This window comes from Hemicordylus capensis, chromosome 3 (genome assembly GCF_027244095.1).
Source record: "Hemicordylus capensis ecotype Gifberg chromosome 3, rHemCap1.1.pri, whole genome shotgun sequence".
Classification (NCBI taxonomy): domain Eukaryota; kingdom Metazoa; phylum Chordata; class Lepidosauria; order Squamata; family Cordylidae; genus Hemicordylus; species Hemicordylus capensis.
In genome coordinates this window covers 299006738-299027517 of record NC_069659.1, presented here as the reverse complement: position 1 = coordinate 299027517, position 20780 = coordinate 299006738, and the positions used below count along the sequence as shown (strand labels likewise).

The window sequence follows — 20780 nt, the reverse complement described above, 5'->3', positions numbered from 1 at the left end:
TGTGTCAGCAAATGACAGTCACTGAATGCATCAGGCAGCATGATCCACGCGGACATTTGCTTCAAGAAGAAATTCTAATGGATTGTCCTTATAGAAAGAGGAACAACAGTGATTATTCAGAGAGGGGGGTGGGGGTGGGTGGGGGAGAGAGAGGTCAGAGATTTAACAGGAAAATAAAATCCAAGAAGCTGACACGTATAGAATGGTTTATAGCTCAGATGCTAAAGATTTCTGAACAAGTAACATTCAGAGAAGGAAGGCAATTAAGATCTAGGTTTAGTGTATAGTGAAAGCCTTGTGTTCAATACTGGAAGCAGAATTATAATATTAATATAGATCTATACAGTATCAATGATTGTCTACACTGCAAATATAGATTATGCACTTGTGGGTTTGGGTTTTAAGTACCAGGTGGAAATAGAACTGAAATAAGGACTAGCTTATAAAAACTGTGTGATATGTCCACCGAAGGGTAGTTTCTCTTACCAACTCTTTTTGGATGGAGAGAATCCGGTTGCGGGCAGCTTCACAGTTGGCTCTTTTGCCTGTAATGATAATAGTCTCCGAATTGCTATTCTCCGCCGGAAGATCAATCTTGGTGTTGCATTCCTCACGGATCTACAGTGAGAATGAAACAGGTTGAGAAGAACAAGCACAGACTACCTCGCGGGCCAAAGAGGTGGCAGCTCTGAGGTGTGAAAGTGAAGTTCTGTCTGTAACAGGTGGTGATAGGAATGCTCAGCTGCAAAAAAGCATAACAAAAAGAATCCTCAAGTCTCACCTTTTTTATATTTGCACCTCCTTTTCCAATTATGTTCTTATGGAATTGTTTGAAGATAGGAACAGAAATAGAAAAGCTGTTTTCGACCTTTACAAAAAAGAAAGAATGGAATAAGCAAACCGTGAGCAGAGTCATTTCAGCAAATGTGACTCATCTGTATTTTGTCCATTTCTGTCACTTGCCCACAACCCACCCTGACGGAATGTCAGATGTGTTCTGGCTGCCCCTGCTCAAAAGAGACTCAGAAACAGAGGAGGGCAGCCAAAATGATCTATAGCACCTTCCCAATGAGGAAAGGCTAATATGTCCGGGGCTTTTTAGTTCAGAGTTTAAAAAGTGTGACGTGGAAGAAATATATGCCAGAGATTTATAAAATTAAGTATGGTGCTAAGAAAATGAAGTTTTTATCCTTCTTCCATAATAGAAGAACTCCGGATCATTCAATGAAACTGACTAGCAGCAGATTCAGGACAGACAAAAAAACCCCAAACCTCGCACAATGCATAAACTCATGCTTTATTTTAAAGCATAAATAGCAGCTGTGTGCGGCTCTACTCTGGATCAGGATGCAGCATGTGGGGAAACGGAGCCTCTAACCCTAGTCCCACAGTTCAAATCTGGGATCTCCCTCCACATGGCTGCTATTTAAACAAGGTGGGGGGGTTATCTCCCATTGGCACCAGATGTGGAAGTGGAAACACTTCTTTTTATGCAATAGCATGCTAAGGGTTAGCAAACCACTCGCATTTGCTTGCTCTGGCAAACTACATTGTTGATGCATCCTACTTTGAGGAATTTTTCCCATGACAAGATGAAATTTTGGGATTCCTTTCCTACAGAAGCAAATTTTGCTCAGGAGGATAGCCTCTCTCTCTCTCTCTCTCTGCCAAGGTATACAAATTTGAGATTCCCACACAGCAAAAGGAAGATAAGAACAAGACAACAACCTGAAGTCCAGTCTGAGTAGGTTCAGCTTAAAAATGTAGTGCTAAAATAGAGGCGGAAGGATAGAAACCAAGGAGAGAAGCAGCTAGTAAGGATGAGGAGAAATATGGGGCGTGGATGCCAACAGAGCAAGCAAAAAGCAGAGAAGAAATTCCTTTAATCCAAGTAACCACTGGGGCATGCTTTAAAGTCAGGGAAAGATTCTCTGCCAAATGCAGCCTTTGTATATACCCTAGATGATCTTTTGACATGAAGGACAGCTTAGTGGACTGGATTCAAAAGGAAAACGAATTCCAGCTGGTTAGAATATATGGGAAAGTAAACTACCTTGACCACATAAAATGGATGGATTTTGTCACTTAGGTTATCCACAGTTATAGCTGCAACAGGCTGGCAAAATGGCGAACATCCGAGACAAAGAAATGGTCTCTTACCAGATCGGCCACCACCTTCTGCATGTACTTTGTGCATTTTTCTACCTCATTCTTGGGTCCTCTAAGCTGAACAATGTCACTCTTGTGTGATGGGTCCGGGAAGTTGATGATAACCTGCAAGAAGTGGCCAGTCCAGGGCAAGATTACACAGCTTGCCAGGTGGCTATTGTAATACAATGAAAGTGTACAGCTTGTTCAGTTTTCCTTTGTGCACCGAGACAAAGATCTGCATTGCTATTGCTAAGACATCATCATAGTAAATCGTGCTTTAGGAAAAAATCCAAACAAAATCCTACTCCTTACAACTACCACCCACAGAACCCTCCTTGCCGCACTTGGAAAAGAGGAGTCAACTCTATGTGCAGCAGCTGTAAAAAAAAGACCAATTCCATGCTAGGGATCATTAGGAAGGGGATTGAAAATAAAACTGCTAATATTATAATGCCCTTATACAAAACGATGGTGCGGCCACAACTGGAGTACTGCATACAATTCTGGTCACCACATCTTAAAAAGGACGTTGTAGAACTGGAAAAGGTGCAGAAGGGAGCAACCAAGATGATCAAGGGCCTAGAGCACCTTTCTTATGAGGCAAGGCTACAACACCTGGGGCTGTTTAGTTTAGAAAAAAGACGACTGCGGGGAGACATGATAGAGGCCTATAAGGTCATGCATGGTGTGGAGAAAGTGGAGAGAGAGATTCTTTTCCCTCTCACACAACTCTAGAACCAGGGGTCACTCCATGAAATTGATTGCCAGGAGATCTAGGACCAACAAACGGAAGTACTTTTTCACACAATGCACAATCCACTTGTGGAATTCTCTGCCACAAGATGTGGTGACAGCCAACAACCTAGATGGCTTTAATAGAGGTTTGGATACCTTCATGGAGGAGAGGTCTATCATTGGCTACTAGGTGGAGGGCTATAGGCCACCTCAAGCCTCAAAGGCAGGATGCCTCTGAGTACCAGTTGCAGGGGAGTAACAGCGGGAGGGAGGGCACGCCCTCAACTCTTGCCTGTAGGCTTCCAGCGGCATCTGGTGGGCCACTGTGTCAAACAGGATGTTGGACTTGATGGGCCTTGGGCCTGATCCAGCAGGGCTGTTCTTATGTTCTTACGAGTGAGAGAGCGAGTAGTGCAGAAGTAGCAGCTTCTCCAGCAAGGTGCAGCTGTCACCTCCTCTCACCTGTGTTCTGCTTCTGGCCATTGTAGCAAGGAGGGCTGGGTAAGTGACATTGGCAAGGTCCAACAGCACTGCTTTCAATTACTAGCCTGCCCTCTCTTTGGGCAGACGGACAGAGGGGAATGGGCCAAGCAGACCACTTACAGGGAGCCAAAGGAAGCACAGTCACCCCTCTGCTCACCCTCCCTCTCCTTCTGGGTAGCACAGTAAGGAAGACTGGGATCACTGGGTCCAATCCCTACAACTGCACTGCGCACTGAGACAGCACAGGTGACTGAGCTGAAGGATGAGGTGGTTTCTCCTTTCACAGGCACTCGGTGGATCTTGTAAAAGACACTCATTTTTACGGTCTCCCTTTCTGCCTTGGCCTCTGCCACTGATGCCATTGCACCACTAAGGCAGGATCCTATACAGAATTAGGCATGTCTATTGAAATCACTTAGCTTTAAGCATGCTGAACTCTGTATGGGATTGGGTTGTAAGGGTCACAATACAAAATCTGCCCTCTAGAGGTTCTTATAGGCTAGGGCAAAAATTTTGGAGAGGGCTTTTGTTGATGACTGACTGAGCACCCAAACTCCAGCAACCAAGTTTGAACGTGTTGCTATGAAGAGTAAGGGCTAATGAAAAACTGCTGCTAAAGTTGGTAAAGCAAAGTGTGCCGTTGAGTCGGTGACGAGTCCTGGCAACCACAGAGCCCCTGTAGTTGTCTTCGGTAGTATACAGAAGGGGTTTACCATTGCCTCCTCCCATGCAGTAAGAGATGATGCCTTTCAGCATCTTCCTATATCACTGCTGCCTGATATAGGTACCAGCGGGGATTCAAACCAGCAACCTCATGCTTGCTAGGCAAGTCATTTCCCACTGCACCATTAGCTAGAGTTGGTACATACAAAGAAATTGTTGCCTATTATCTGTCCTGCACTTTTGTTATAGCTTTACAGATTTCACTGCAATGTACTAAACAAGGTTTGTCTTTGCAACCGGATCCAAGTACTTATCTACAATCTATCCCCGTCATCATCCTATTGCCAAGACAGCAGTAGCCATGGGTGGCAGAACACTTTTCCTTGGATTTTAACACCAATTTCAACCAACCATCTATAGAAAAGAGGAATGCACCCAGCCAAGTTACAGTATTTTCTGGCAGTAAATACAAAAACTAAACAAGGATCCTGACAACCTGGAGGCAGTCTTGGACCCAGTGAGTAGTCTGAGATGTCTGATGTTCAAGTTGCCAATTCTAAGTGCATGAAAACCAACAGTGAACTAGATGGGAAGCCACCAGGAACCCTGCCTAAGGGCAGGATAAGAAATATAAAGCATTTGTTACCTCTGGAAATTTGTCCCTGGTATCCCGAATCCTTTCACCCTTCTGTCCAATGATAGTTCTATGAAATTTCTGGTCAATGATCAGGTCCTTAGTACGTTCATTTTCCTGAAAATTTATGAAATAGTCCCTATGATGCATGCTACAAGGCAAAACGTATGCTGTCCTTTCTTTATCTCCACATTGTAGACAGTGATTTTCCAGCGAGACATATTTTATTGGCCAACAACCCACAAGTATCATTAAACTGATGCATCATCCAGCTACAGAAAGGACAGAAGAGCTTCCCCAGTGAATGTGGGAAACGCTGGCAGGAACCCCTCCTAATGGTTAACCCTTCCCCTCTTGGACACAGTCCCGTTTTCCCTGGCTCACCATACGTGACGCGAGTTCCAGCAGCTCTCTCTTGGCCTCTTGAACTCCCTGAGGATCTCCTTCAATTCTGATGAGGTTGCTCTTCTCATTGTCTGGAGGGATTCGCACAGACACTTTATACTGATCCTTAATCCTGTTGACTGCAATGCAAAGACCCTGCTAAGAACATTCATCTATTTCACATCCTCTACAACCAAGACTTCAGCGAGTTTAAGAGCAAGCAACTTTCTCTTTTAAGGATTATGTAGGCTCTAGGTGACTTTGGCCTATTTGCAGAGGGACAAGCTAGTAGAGGGGGAAGTGGGGTTCAGTCAATATAAAAGTTTGAACACAGACACAACACACAATCAATGGATGGGCATCTAACTCACTGTTTGCTCCACTTTTTCCAATGAGATGTCTGTGGAATTTATGGTCAATACTGATTTCAGCATAATCCATTCGGTTGATCTGAAAAGAGCAGACCATAGTTAGATAATAAATAAGGAGTAAATGCATGCTACTCTAGCCCAACTGAACAAAAACACACACACAAACAAAACCAGGACAACAATATCTGTGGTGTCATGGCTGATAACTAGCCAGTATCAATCCAAATGGGTAGTTAAGTAGCTAAAGTCTGAATAAGCAGCACACAGCTTGGAGACACTCAAGAGTTTCTCTAGTGCTTTCTCTGAAACACTACCCTTTGTTCTCTGTATGGCCATTCCACTGAAAAGCTTGACAGTCTCCTTTTGTCCCCAGGACTGCAGTCCTAAATACACATACCAAAAGTAAATCCCGCTGAACACAGCAGACTTGCTTTGAAATGCAACCTGAATATTTGGGCTAAATAGGGGCAAAGACCCCCACACTTGTAACATGTTACAAGACAGTGCTGTGTTGCATTTGCAGCTTGTTGACTGTGGTCTGGTTCAGATGCTAATCTAAACCATGATACAGATTATCGTGAATGAGCTGCAGCAAGCTGCAGGCTTGTGTGCTCCCTCTCCTTCACGCGCAAGGGAAGTGCTTTTTTATTAAACCAGTTAGTCATCATACAGTGGGTATTGAAAAGAATCACCCCCTTTGATAGACCTTAAATTCTGGTTCCCTTACATCCGGAAATGAAAACACAAAGAAAATTCCCTTCACCAGCTGTACTTATCCAATGCAACCTATAACACCCAACTGAAAAACATCACAATTACAGTCCAGAAAAAGTGTCAGAAACAAAAAACAAGAATTACTGAGATTGAAAAAGGATCACCCCCCCCCAATGTCAATATTCTGTTGAACCACCTTTTGCTTTAATAACAGCCTTGAGTCTGTTGGGATACTTCTCTATCAACCTTGCACATCTAGATGGAGCAATATTTGCCCACTCCTCCATACAGAACTGTTCAAGTTCGGTCACCTTGGATGGTAGGTGTTGGTGGACTGCTATCTTCAAATCTCCCCACAGATTTTCTATGGGATTTAGGTCTGGGCTCTGACTGGGCCACATGAGGACGTTCACTTTTTTCTCCTTCAGCCACTGTGTGGTCAATTTTGCTGTGTACTTCGGATCGTTGTCATGTTGAAAGGTGAATCTTCTGCCCATCCTCAACTGTCTGGCAGAGGGTAGCAGGTTTTCTTCCAGAATCTGACGGTATTTTGCCCCATCCATTTTTCCTTCTACCCTAACAAGAGCCCCAGTCCCTGAGGCAGAGAAACACCTCCACAACAGGATGCTGCCACCTCCATGCTTCACTGTAGGTATGGTGTGTTGTGGATGGTGAGCTGCGTTGGATTTACGCCAGGTGTACTGTTTGGTGTTGAGGCCAAATAGTTCAATCTTGGTCTCATCTGACCATAAGACCTTTTTCCATTTGGCAGCAGAATCTTCAAGGTGCCTTCTGGCAAAGCTCAAATGAGCTTTAATGTGGCCTTTCTTGAGAAGTGGCTTTCTCCTTGCGACCCTCCCGAACAAGCCACATTTTTTCCACAACATACCATACCTACAGTGAAGCATGGAGGTGGCAGCATCCTGTTGTGGGGTTGTTTCTCTGCCTCAGGGACTGGGGCTCTCGTTAGGGTAGAAGGAAAAATGGATGGGGCAAAATACCGTCAGATTCTGGAAGAAAACCTGCTACCCTCTGCCAGACAGTTGAGGATGGGCAGAAGATTCACCTTTCAACATGACAACGATCCGAAGTACACAGCAAAATTGACCACACAGTGGCTGAAGGAGAAAAAAGTGAACGTCCTCATGTGGCCCAGTCAGAGCCCAGACCTAAATCCCATAGAAAATCTGTGGGGAGATTTGAAGATAGCAGTCCACCAACACCTACCATCCAATGTGACCGAACTTGAACAGTTCTGTATGGAGGAGTGGGCAAATATTGCTCCGTCTAGATGTGCAAGGTTGATAGAGAAGTATCCCAACAGATTCAAGGCTGTTATTAAAGCAAAAGGTGGTTCAACAGAATATTGACATTGGGGGGGGGTGATCCTTTTTCAATCTCAGTAATTCTTGTTTTTTGTTTCTGACACTTTTTCTGGACTGTAATTGTGATGTTTTTCAGTTGGATGTTATAGGTTGCATTGGATAAGTACAGCTGGTGAAGGGAATTTTCTTTGTGTTTTCATTTCAGGATGTAAAGGAACCAGAATTTAAGGTCTATCAAAGGGGGTGATTCTTTTCAATACCCACTGTATATGACTTTGGGATACGGTGATTTATTCTATCATTGCTTTCACTAAACCAGCATAAAGCCATGGCTTAATCAAAAGTGAACAGATCTTTCACTGTGCGTGAAGGAAAGTGTGCAAGCCTACTGCTTATTCATGATAATTTACATCATAGGCTAGACGATGGCCCAGTTAGCTAGAAGCAAATAGTTGGTCAACTCACCAGATCCTTGACCATGCTCTCAATCTGTTCTTGAGCAACATTCACATCCTCTGTGGGTCCCTCCAGAGTGATTTTATCCTCTCCCTCAGTGAACTCTATGTGAACCTTTCAGTAAGGAGAGAATTCGGCATCAGCATAAAAACTATTCAAGAGGGATCAGTGTGATGGCAGTGAATGTGGGTTCTCTCCTGCAAGCAGAGATGTTTCAAGGCACCCCGTGCATTTATATTTTATAGGATGGGATTAAGAGGTAGACACTCGGACAGAAATAGGACCTGAGCCCAGGCTGAAAGTTAATGAAATGTAAGCAACTACTCAACTCTTAAAATCCTTCACTGAACCCAGCTCCAGGTGCCTGCATCTTCAGACAAGAAGTGGGTGGCCACCCAGGAGAGGACTCTCTCTACTGGCACCCTGTCCTGGACATACTATCAGGCATTTACTTTCATTTGGATGCTGGCTGAAAATATTTGCTTGGCAGCATTTAATGAAAAGGCATTTTACTGACAATTTAGTATTTTAGATACTTTTATTAGCTGTGATTTGGTCTTAGCTCTGATGAAATGGCATCTTGTAATATGATATACTGCCTTAAGTCACTGATAAGATCGTGAGGACTAACTGGCTAATATGCAGGACAAACATTTTTGTAAACATCAATGTCGTTTAAGTGTCAGAACTTCCTGACTTCAAGGCAACAAGCCCGGCAATGAGAAAAACAAGTTATTTTATCGCCATTACCCTTTTTTCTTTCTTTTTAAAATAGGAGTAGCTTTTTCAAAAATTCTGTTCTTGCTAGTGCCAGTCTTGCTGCCAATTTAATCTGTCCACATAAATAAATATTAAAATAAGAAGTTCCCTCGAGTCTTTGACTTCATATATCAGAGCTCTCTGTAGAAGTTGTACCAAGTCTTAAACTTTTCCTCAAAAGCTTCATTTGCTTTATAAATCCTAATGGGAGAGCATACCTTTGGCATCTGTTGGGTGATTTTGGCCAGGTTTTGTCCTTTCTTGCCAATGATGAAACGATGAAGCCAAGAGGGGGCAGAGACAGAGGAGACTGTGAAACTGTTGGCCTAGAAAAGACATTGTTGGTGTGAACAACTATAAAAAGCCCCTGAACAATGTGCCCCACCCCAAGCCATACAGACACTGACCCTCTCTTGTTCCCATCTCCATCCCATATCCTTGCTGTAGGATTCTCAAGTCAGTTGCCAAACAAGAAGTTGAAGCCCCTGGCACTTTGGAAGCGATTCAGCTAGTCATTGAAGTCACAGTAGCACAATAAGACCATCAGACTACTACCAATTCCAACTACCTATCACAGATAATTTATACAGGGTTGGTGGAAGTAGATCACAACTAAATCAATGGCATGCATTTTGAGTCTCAGCACTCTAGCAACTTATCAGGACTAAGTAAGATCACCCACTTGGAACATTAGTAAGTGATTATTAGATCACGTAATAGTACTTTTAAGAGGAAAGACTAGAAAAACCTAGTGGAGTTGCAGTCTGGTTACCTTAGCATAGACTTCAGTCAATGCCTGCCCAAGCTTTTCAGGTTCGCCACGCAGTATCACAGTCTCCGAGCTGCTGTCAGTGGGTGGGATCTCGACCGAGACTCCAGTTTTCTCCAAGATCTCCTGCAAGGAGTTCCCCTTGGGGCCGATGACGTACTTGTGCTGGGACTTCTTCACCTCCACGGCAATGGTGGTAGTCTTCTTTTTCTGTGGGGGAGTGGAGATAGCACATCAATCACAAAGAAGAAGAGGTGTGTGGGGGGGGGGTGAAAAACCCTGTCCAAATAGAAGCAGAACAGTGACAAGTAACCACAAGTAAGAAACGTTTGTTCTTTGTATATTTTACAAAAGAAAGGCTGGTAACAAAGAGAGGCTTTCAATCAAAGCAGGAGACATAGTGAGACTGCACCTCTTCTTCTAGGATGAGAACAGGTCAATCAATCGATATTCGGTCATAGACCAGCATAAGAACAATAAAATACATAAGATAAGATACAAACAGGGAATAGGAGATAAAATATAAACCTACTGTTATGAACCTATACAAGTATGGAGAAGTAATAAGGTAGAAGAAGATTTAAATTTAAAATATAAGATTAAAATAGAGCTAAGATGGTCTACGAGAGAAAAGTCCATGTCCTAATAAAGAGTGGACCAGAAGGGTACTTAAAAATAGTTAAGGGTGTTTATAGTTACATAGAAAAAAAATTTTAAGTATGCAATTACAATAGCTTTACAGGATACAATAGATTATGTGAAAACTGAGGCTAAGACTGGTTTTTGTAGGCTCAGCTCACAGTTGCTCTAGGCAGGAGCTGTGACGGCCCTGCAGATTCTGCACGCTGACACACAGAACTTTGCAGGGTTATGTGTAATGGTGGGGTCTTCATCCAAGAGCAGCAGTAAAGTATATAATTTACTTGAGCGACCGGGATACTTGGGACCAGGATACAGGCAAAATAAAGTTGGCGCGCCTATCTCTGTAAAAGGGGCAAAAGCTGTGGTTTTGACCTGCCCTGTGTCACAAGGACAGTCTCTCTGAAGGTGGAATCTTCCTGAACCTGCCTTCTAGAACAATGGACAGGAGGGCGTGGCAGTGCGCCAAAGTGAAGGCCTTCCTATGGACTAGAAAAAGGGGAAGGGAGGGTCCCAAGTTTGACAGTTTGGTCTGGATAGCTCTTTTCCAAGTAAATAGGAAAGAGTCCTGTAGAGTCAAGGGGGCCAGTCCATAAAGAACAGGTCACATCTGTATACAGTTCAGGATCCAGTACGTGCTTTCTGTGCTTTTGGCTCAACCACAACTATTTAATGTTGATCATTAAGCCAATTAGAACTATCAATGGATCTAGTTTTACTCTTCAGTGCCAGTGGCCAAAAACGCCACAGTTTTTTTGTTTGCAGTGGCCTGATTGCCTACCAGCTCCTCTCCTTCCAAGCCACATAGCTGAAGAAAGAGCCACAGGGAAGAATAATCTACTCTTATTTCAATTCAGGTGAAAATATAAGGGCTGGAGAAATTCTGCAAGGATGATGTTCAGAGTAGCTCCAAAGAGAGACTGTTACCAGCAAGATCAACAGGGAAGCAAGCAGTATGACAGCAAGAATTTTCTGTTCCAATTCATATTTACAGCATTTAAGAGAAAGCTAGGCAAGGGGAATTCCCCTCATTATAAGAAAAAAGTAACAAAAACCAGCCAGCAGTAGCCTGGCTCAATATCTAATTAATGTCCGACAATTTTTCAGAGACTAGCGGAATAGTAAGCAGCTAGGAGAATGCAACTACCTCACTCATTACACAGATCATGGGGGTGAATGGCAGAAACGGGTAGTTTCTGAGCAGTCAGCAGTTCCAGGTTTTAGCTGGGCTATAAGTTCTCAGCTTTGCATGCTTCACCCATCCACTAATTTTTGTTGTCAATTGCAACATTATAATTCCTTTTCCCTGTTCAGCTGTTGAAATGACAAGCCACATATTAGTTTATAAGCTTCTCTCTGCACTTGACTCATTTAAGTTTTGCTGTCATGTATCGAAATGCACGTGGAATTAATATTTTTCAGTTGCGTTCCATAATTTTAGGGTGGTTTTTTTTTTTTAACAGGATAAAAACCACAGACCAGGGGAAGAAAAGGAAAAGACAAGATAACATTTCAAAAGATGGGATATGGAGAACACCTTATACTCCTCAGAGCTGCTCGGAGTGTTCTGTGGCTTAGGAACATAAAGCATCCATGCTTTATACCGGTCTATCTATCTCAATACTGTCTACAGAGATTGGCAGTGGCTTCACCAAGGTTACGGTCAGTAGTCTCTCCCAGCCCTATCATGGAGATGCCAGGGAGAGAACTTGGAACCTTCTGCATGCAAGAATGCAGGTGCTCTTCCCAGAGTGGCTCCATCCCCTAAGGGGAGTATCCTACAGCGTTCACACGTAATCTCCCATTCAAATGCAAACAAGAGCAGACCCTGCTTAGCAAAGGGGACAATTCATGCTTGCTACCACAGGAAAGTGCATGCTCAGTTCCAATAAGGCACAGTAGAATGAGACTATGAAGAAGCTTACCTTCTCCTCATAGATCTTCTTAACACGAGCCACTGCTTGGGCCAGCTGCTCCTTCTCTCCAGTGAAGACTATTTCCGTTCTGTTGACACTGGGAGGTGGGATGTTTATGCGTGTCCCTGTCTCCTGCATGATCTCACTCACCAGCTTGTTGAAAGGGCCAGCAATGAAAGGATGGTATACCTTCTCCAGTTCAAGCCTCTCAACTGCACGTTTATCCTGGGAAAATCAAGGGAAAATAGTTTCACACACAGCATTGTTCAGATGCCATGAAAAGGTGTGTTAAGTAGCAAAGAATAAAGGTAAAGTGTACCATCAAGTCGATTTCGACTCCTGGCACCCAGAGAGCCCTGTGGTTTTACCATTAACAAGAGGGGTTTACCATTGCCTCCTCCTGTGCAGTATGAGATGATGCCTTTCAGCATCTTCCCGTATCGCTGCTGCCCGATATAGGTGTTTCCAGTGAGGATTCGAATCGACAACCTTCTGCTTGTTAGTCAAGCATTTCCCCTCTGCGCCAATTCTACTCTGAGGAGTATAGGAACGCTTAAGACCAATATTCAAAATTCCTTCAGCTCCAAATGCACATTCTGAAACATTATTGGCCCCTTTTAACTTCCTCCCCAACAGAACCTTGCATAATAATAGCACTATAGCAATAGCAATAGCACTTACATTTATATACCGCTCTATAGCCGGAGCTCTCTAAGCGGTTTACAATGATTTAGCATATTGCCCCCAACATTCTGGGTACTCATTTTACCGACCTCGGAAGGATGGACGGCTGAGTCAACCTTGAGCTCCTGGTCAGGATCGAACTTGTAACCTTCTGGTTACAGGGCGGCAGTTTTACCACTGCGCCACCAGGGGCTCTTTTATAATAAGACCAGTCTGGAAACATATAGCCTATCAAAAACAGAGTATGAACAAGCAAGACTTTAGAAGTGCTCAGGAATCTGGGAAACAGAAAGGACATTGAGGACTGAGCAAATTCAGAACAAAGGGTCTATAAGCACAAGGAAAGAAAACTTGCGGGGTTGGGGAGAGAACTGAGGGGTCTGAGCTCCTGAATCTGCAGCAATGTGCATGCGTAAAGAGTTGAAGAAGAATTAATTTGGGAGTGGGACAGGAAATTTGGTTTGGTCTAGAACAGATCTATGGGCAGCACTGCCTCTGCTGATGCTGCCAATATGATCATTAAAAAGACAAACAAAAAATAATTTCATTGGAACATGTTAAGGTAAGGGATCAAAAGTGTAATCTCTCTATACCAGAAAACCTGACTTTGGGGCAACTTTCCCCAGAAAGACTCCTGTTGTCTAACAGCCCCATGGTTTAAGGTAGTCCCAAGTGCTGATGACTGCTGCAGGAAACCCAGGTGTTTGACTGTTGTGGGAAACCCAAGTATTTCACCCATGTTTTTCGCAGTAGTCATCAATATGTAGAGTTGCCCACTGGAGATACCTAGATTGTGTGAGATAGGATTGAAGTGTTTTCTCCCACACCAGAGCAAAAGAAGAGAGGAGGGAAAGCAAAAGCATTTATAGATTTAAGTTTGTTGTAGTTTTGTACACAAACCATCTAGGCACTCTAATCCTAGACATGTTTACTCAGATTAAGTCTCACTGATGTTAAACAGAGCTGGTTTCCAGGTAAGTGTGCTTAAGACCACAGCCTTAAATACATAGGGAGTGTTACCTGTTACCTGTTCTCTTCTTTGCTCTGAATTGTTGCTCACAAAACCCCAGCACTTGGGGTGCATTGTTCTAGGAATACAAAGTTCTGCAAAGGTCAGGTCTAGGTGCAGCTTGTCCTCAAGTGCTCCCTCGGAGAAGGCATTATTAAAGCAACCAATTTTCAAGAGGCATCCAAGGTGAACACACGGTTTACCTGCTCAGCGGAGATAAGCAGGATCTCATGACGAGCCTTCTCAATCCCTTCCTTGGTGCCAGTGATCTTGATCTGGATGCTGGGGTCATCCGTGCGGGGGATGTGGATCTTTGTGGCAGTTTTGAGCTCAAGGTCCTGCAACTTCTCTCCGTTCTTACCAATGACAAAGCGATGATGCTCTTTGGGAATAGCCACTGTTGCTGAAGCCTACAACAGGGATTAAGTAGTAGGGTGAAAACCACAAGCCTGATCTATTACACAGACTGTGTTGACCAATTCAGAGGACAGTGCTCTTCTTCCTTTAGTGCTGTTATGGAAAGGCTATTCTGGTAGGTGCACCTTCTTCTGTTTAATGGGGCAAGCAGTGGAAAAACAGTATCTAGCAATGTTAAAACGTTTCCTATAACTGGAGGACTGTCCATATTTTCTGCAGAATCAGATGGTAACTTTTTCGGGGTGGGAGTCTGGTTGTACAATCTCTGGATACTGGTCAGGAAATTGCATGTTTGAATGCTGCCCCAGATTTAAAAACACAAAACCCTGTCTCTTGTGCGTGCACACACGCGCGCGCGCACACACACACACTTCTACTGCTTAGCTTTCTTCTTCCATAACATGCTATTTTTCTACATTTTTCAGAAAAAGGAGGCTCTCTTTTGTGTGGGGTGGGGGGTAAGAAAACATTCAAACATGCAAACTCCCAACTTTGGCCAAAAGTGACATAGTCCAGAACAAGAATTACCTCTTGATTCTGATGAACATATAAATAAGCTAGACTATGAGTTAGAAGGTGAATATCAGAAACACAGGATTAGGCACAATTATGGTGAACAAATGCCTGAAGCCATTTGCTACATCTTTTCTGAGCCTATTAAATTTCATATAGAATAGGCTAGAAATACTTCCCTTGATGGAGCCTATTATACCAAAGAAAGAGAGGCGTTTTCCCTTGCCAGAGGAGGATCTATGGCAGGGCTGCTCAACTTTGGTCTTCCTGCCGATGTTGGCCTACAACTCACATAATTCCTGGTTATTGGCCACTGTGACTGAGGATTATGGGAGTTGTAGTCCAAACTAGTGGTCCCTCTAATTGTTTTCATCTCTGTGCAGAATGAGTTTTGTTCTGGGAGGCAGTATCAAGGCAGTGTATGCACACCCGTATTCAGAATTGGGCCTTCCTGATTCAACCTGAGTGGGATCTAAAATGAACTGAACAGACATCCAAAAACTTGTGAGCATGCGCACGTCTTAGAGGGAACAATGGTCCAAACACAGCTGGGGGACTATGTTGAGCAGGCTTGGTCTATGGGATTAATTTAGAAGCTACAAAGTCCTCATCAGACCCCACCCAATGACTTCTTTGGTCTGCCACAGAAACAGAGAGCCACTAAGCCTCCCAACACATTTTCAAAAAGGTGTCATAGGGAGACTTTACCCTCAGGAGTGTGATCATGGGTAATTTTGGAAATGGAACCAACCAACCACCTTTGCTCATTATCAACTTCGCTCTTTAACACACACATTATCAAACTTCGTAGAATAACGAACATATCCCAAGATACATGCAAGAGAAGATTCCCTCATGCACACATTCTATTTACTTGGTTTTATTCTTCCATATATTAATGGAAGTGTCTATTGTCTAGCTTACTACCAACATGCATTTCTTGGCATTTCCTGAACATCTCTATCGACTGTACTGTACAGAACATCTGTGAAATCAAAATGTTTTGTCTCTTCAGGCCACCACTCCTTGCCTCTTCTATGGCATATTACTAATGTGCAAGTCTAGCCCAATTGGAAGATTAACAAGTTACAGCGACGCCACCCATCTGGATTTTCCAGTACACCCTCTTCTGTGAAGTGCACCTTTACAGTCAACCCTCTGGTTATGAAGTTGAGATGTGGGTGAAAATTTGGCTGTACATTAAAATATTGTTACATATTAGAAGTGTTATACAATAATACATTAAGACAGCTTTGATAGTGTACCATCTAGAGACAGAAATGCTAATACAATTAAACAGTGAAAATGTTTTATTTAAATTTTCTTTTCTTTGTAAACCACTTTGAAAACTTTGATTGAAAAGCAGTATATAAATATGTATAGTAGCAGCAGCAGCAGGGCAAAAGATGTGCATAAATGTTTTTGGCATCTCCATCACATCTGTAAATTACTTTCACCTTATTCATAGGAACATAGGAAACTGCCATATACTGAGTCAGACCATTGGTCTATCTAGCTCAGTATTGTCTTCACAGACTGGCAGCGGCTTCTCCAAGGTTGCAGGCAGGAATCTCTCTCAGCCCTATCTTGGAGAAACCAGGGAGGGAACTTGAAACCTTCTGCTCTTCCCAGAGTGGCTTCATCCCCTGAGGGGAATATCTTGCAGTGCTCACACTTCTAGTCTCCCATTCATATGCAACCAGGGCAGACCCTGCTTAGCTATGGGGACAAGTCATGCTTGCTACCACAAGACCAGCTCTCCTCTCCAACAACATCAACATCATCAACAACAAATATTTATATACCGCTTTTTTTTTAAAAAAAGTGTCCAAAGCAGTTTACATAGATAAGTAAATAAATAATAAATAAAATAAGATGGATTCCTGTCCCCAAAAGGCTCAAAATCAAAAAAGAAACATAAGGTAGACAACAGCAACAGTAACTGGAAGAGTAATGTGCTGGGGGTGGAAAGGGACAGTTGCTCTCCTCCTGCTAAATAAATAGAATCACCATGTTCAAAAGGTGCCTCTTTGCCTAGTTAGGAGGGGCAAACACACATTATGTTGTACAATGAGTGTATACAGGTACAGTTATTCACACACAAGCCTGAAGACAGAATGTTTATTTGATCCCCTCTTTCTCTGGCTGATATACTGCATGGAGTTAAGCACACAGTGGAACGTAACATTTGTGCAGTTGCACAAAAGGGAGGTTGCACAAGCACAAAAATTACGCAGTTACTCAACAGTGTGGCCATTATATATGATGGCCACACTGTCGCACAACTCCATTTAAGCAATATTTTTGTTTGTACAACGAACAAAACTGCCCAAACATTGCATTTCACAGCATGTGTATATCAGCCACTGCGTCCTGTGTCAATGTAATACCATAACCCAAAAAATGAAATAAAATATAACCCAGGATCCAGAGTTATTTTTACTATCTGGAATTAAAATGATCAAACGGATCATTTCAAATACGGAACCATTATTTGGATGGCCACCCACCTCCGTGTGTGGGGACTAGGGCAATTCCACCACTACCACCCCCCACAAAAAATTAAGAAGCCCTGTACACACATTACGTTGAACACATGTTTAGCAGTATATTTCCTATCTGTACCTCGCATCTGAGAAGCCAGTACCCAGGTTGAGTTTTAAAATGAATGCCGGTACAGTAATTAACACAAAAACTGCATGGACATCTTTTGAGTAACATAATGTCTGAAAAGGGCATTTAGGAATCTCCGATTAAGATCAATGGGAACAAGAACTAGAACACAGGAAAAGTGTCCAAAAGTAGTAACCTTGGCCTCTGGATAAAGTTATTTCACAAGAGCAGCCCTGCTGGATAAGATCAAACTTTGATCTAGTCCAGCACTGTATTTTCAACAGCAGTCAGCCAGATGCTTCTGGGACTGTTTGCCACTTAGGAACTAGTATTCAGTGGCATGCTGCCCCCAAATAGGACGACTCTATTTAACCATCATGGCCAATAGCCATTGACTGACCTATCTTACACAAACTTGTCTAATCTGAATTTAAAGATGAGATCATCACCATATCTTGCAACTGCAAATGTCAGAAGTTTGGCAAATGCCATAAACTGCATAGAACTACATCATTTTGTCTGTTCTGAATCTATTGCCAATCAATTTCACTGGATGACCCAGAGTTCTGGTATTATGAGAGAACACACTCTCTATTCACTTCTCTATCATTCATTCTTTTATAAACTATCACATCATCGCCTCTTCTCCAGCCCCACGGACATCTTCCCCGCCGCCCCCCCTAAGAAGCCCCAAAGACTTTTTCTTTTAGGAAATGCGCTCCAGACCCTTGAACATTTTGGTTGCCCTTTTCTGCACTTTTCCCAGCTCCACAATGTAATCTTTTTTGTGATGGGCCAGCCAGAAATGCAGCTGCACCATAAAGGTACACACCGGTATGTACATAAAGGTACACACCATATAGGTATACACCATAAATGTACATATAGGTATGAAAATAGTGGCCATTTTATTTCCAGTACCTTTCCTAACAATCTCCAATATGGAGATTCCTCCTATCAATCCTCCTATATGGAATCTGCACAATAAGTTGATGTTTTCATTGAGCCCACCATAACATTAGGATTTAGTAACTGCTAGTTTAGATACCATCAATGTAGATGTGGATAGCAATTTTTTTCTGCCCCGCTGTACATAATTGTACACTTCCTGCATTGAACCTCATTTTACTTTCTGTTGCCCATTCATCTTTTTTTTTTTTAATAGTTCCTTTTGGAGCTCTTCAGAATCCACTTGGGTTTTTATCATCATAAACAATTTGGTGTCATCTGCAAATTTAGCTACTTTGCTCCACAACCCTGACTTCAGACCATTTAAATATTCCTAAATATCACACATATCAATTCAGACCAGAGGGTGTGTGTGTGTGTGTGTGTGTGTGTGTGTGTGTGTGTGTGCGCTTACTTTCTTCCAATTTAAGAGTTATCTGTTTGCTTCCACCCTCTGCTTCCTATTCTTTTCCCCCAATCCACACAAGAACTCATTATCCGGTCCCTTGATGGCTAACTCAGTTCAAGAGCCTTTGGTGAGGGACTTGACATACCTCCAAAAAGATAATATCTTGATAATATTGATAATATCTACTGGATCATTCCTATCCACATGTTTGTGGACACCTCAGTTCCTTCTAAATGTAATTCGTTCTAACTTCTCTCTCACTAGGTTTATATAATCAGAGTTGAAATGAATTCTACACTTCTTCTAATGTAGTTTAAGCCTTTGCTTTGCTACTCAGTACCCTGTGGGACTTATATTATAATGGCATCCTCAATGGATATCTGTACAACCTCGTTTTTGAAAACTTCAAAAAGGAAGAAGCAGCCTCAGCCTCTTTAAGCAGTTTCTTTCTTTACTAAGCTGCTCTTAATAAGAGATTTCTCACCTCTTTTACGTCTACTCAGTGCAGGCCAGCAATCCAATTTTGTTTCATATGCAACAAGCCAAGCCAGGAGACCATTTAGCCTAAGAATGAATCTAAGCATCCACCAACGAATTCAGCATATGCAACCATTATCGAGTTCATGCAATGCATGATCCACATGCTTCTGAAGCATGTTACTTGCTTCAGATTGGCTGCTGAGCAAAGTATATAGAGAGATCACATTTAAAATCATGGACTGTAATTAGCATTTGAACTTTAAGAGTCTGGCATCCTACCAACTGCACATGTAAGATGCAGTGCAAAGGTGAGCTAATCCATTAAAAACTACCCTTGGTTTTATGAGCACTCATACCTTGAGGCCCCCATACCAGAGGAAGGTCATACAGGGAGAAGAAATGAGAACTGTCACACTTACCTGTGTCTGAAGCCGAGCTACAATCTCCTTCCGAGCCTTCATCACTGCTTCTAGCTTGCCAGAGACCATGATTGAGAGTCCCTGATCCTTTGCGAGAGACAGCTCCAGGTGAGCCCCCGTCTTCTGCATGATATCCAGGCAAATTTTGGCCTGCTCGCCTTCCCCAAACTGGTTCATGTCCTTGTATTTCCTCTCTTCCAGTGGCACATGGAACACCTGCTCAAGGAAAATGGGAGTTTGTTCAACCTGAACAACTAAAAACTTATTCTTCTTTAGCTGCGCAGCTGAGACCAGCCCTCCAACAGGAATGTCACTCAAGCATCAAAGTGATCAACAACATCTGGGCACAACATTAAGGGTGTGAATAAGGGAGCCTTTAGATTTCATAACCAAAGAGATCAACTTTCAGACACTTCCGGAGGGCAGGTACTTTGCACACCCCTCTAGCAAATACATGCCCTAGCAGCTCTTTTCAAGGATGCAGACTCACTAACTGAAAGAGGCCAGTACGTAGGAATTCCTCTCTTGACACCCACAGAATGTTCCACAACTGTGAGGTCAAGCATTTGCAAGTCCTCCTCCTCCCAGAAAAGCCTTTGGACTAGGCCTTGCCATTCAATCCCATTTGCTTGCAACACTTTCTTCCCTGCAAATACCATATTGGAGGATTACAGAAAAACAGCTACCTTCCAAACTTACAATGAAGGAGATACTTTTAAAAATGCCTTATCTGTATCTCGTACTGACGTTGGGGGGAAAATAAGGTGGGGTAGAAAAAGTGTGTGTTTTGTGGGGGTGGGGGGAGGGGGGAGAAGAGACCTCTTTGCATTGACCTGAGTGATGACAGAAGCCTTGATTGGTCGGATTTTGCTCCAGGCACCAGCAGGTTCCTGGGCTGGTTCCAAACATGCTGCTTTCTCAGGGAGAGGAGGGAAGGCATCCTTGTAAGTTGGAGGGTCATTCTCTTCTTCAGCATTTAAAGCTGCAACTAGAATGGAGCAAGCAGGGAAACAAAGAAGGATTTCATGGACAGGCAGTACTCATCCGCGGTTTCTCCACCTCTCCCCCCTTACTGATATTTTTAACACACTGTAGTCTGGCATTGGAAAATACAGACTGCAAGTTATTTAAATTAAGGAGAAAGAAATGCACTAGGACCAACAAATCCAAATTGAATTATTGTTCCTCTTTGCCAAACCCAGCCAACAGCGGACATTTCAGTTGATCAAGATATGGTAGCCTGAATCTGTTGCAAAAATCAGTTCATCCCATAGTGAGCCTAGTACCCC

General features: G+C 43.0%; 1 protein-coding gene across 6 annotated transcripts in view; it reads right to left on the bottom strand.

Annotated features, from left to right (window-relative positions):
- The window catches only part of HDLBP (high density lipoprotein binding protein), an 82163-nt gene that overhangs the window by 17658 nt on the left and 43725 nt on the right, over positions 1 to 20780 (bottom strand). For all 6 annotated transcript variants that reach the window (XM_053304350.1, XM_053304355.1, XM_053304352.1 and 3 more), the window contains exons 4-16: positions 20325 to 20479; positions 19492 to 19707; positions 13896 to 14102; positions 12009 to 12224; positions 9448 to 9654; positions 8894 to 9001; positions 7926 to 8030; positions 5422 to 5500; positions 5051 to 5190; positions 4679 to 4783; positions 2161 to 2274; positions 782 to 868; positions 487 to 618 (exon numbers count right to left, since the gene is read on the bottom strand). In XM_053304350.1, coding sequence (XP_053160325.1) covers positions 487 to 618; positions 782 to 868; positions 2161 to 2274; positions 4679 to 4783; positions 5051 to 5190; positions 5422 to 5500; positions 7926 to 8030; positions 8894 to 9001; positions 9448 to 9654; positions 12009 to 12224; positions 13896 to 14102; positions 19492 to 19707; positions 20325 to 20479 — 1871 coding nt within the window. The remainder of the gene's footprint in view (positions 1 to 486; positions 619 to 781; positions 869 to 2160; positions 2275 to 4678; positions 4784 to 5050; positions 5191 to 5421; positions 5501 to 7925; positions 8031 to 8893; positions 9002 to 9447; positions 9655 to 12008; positions 12225 to 13895; positions 14103 to 19491; positions 19708 to 20324; positions 20480 to 20780) is intronic.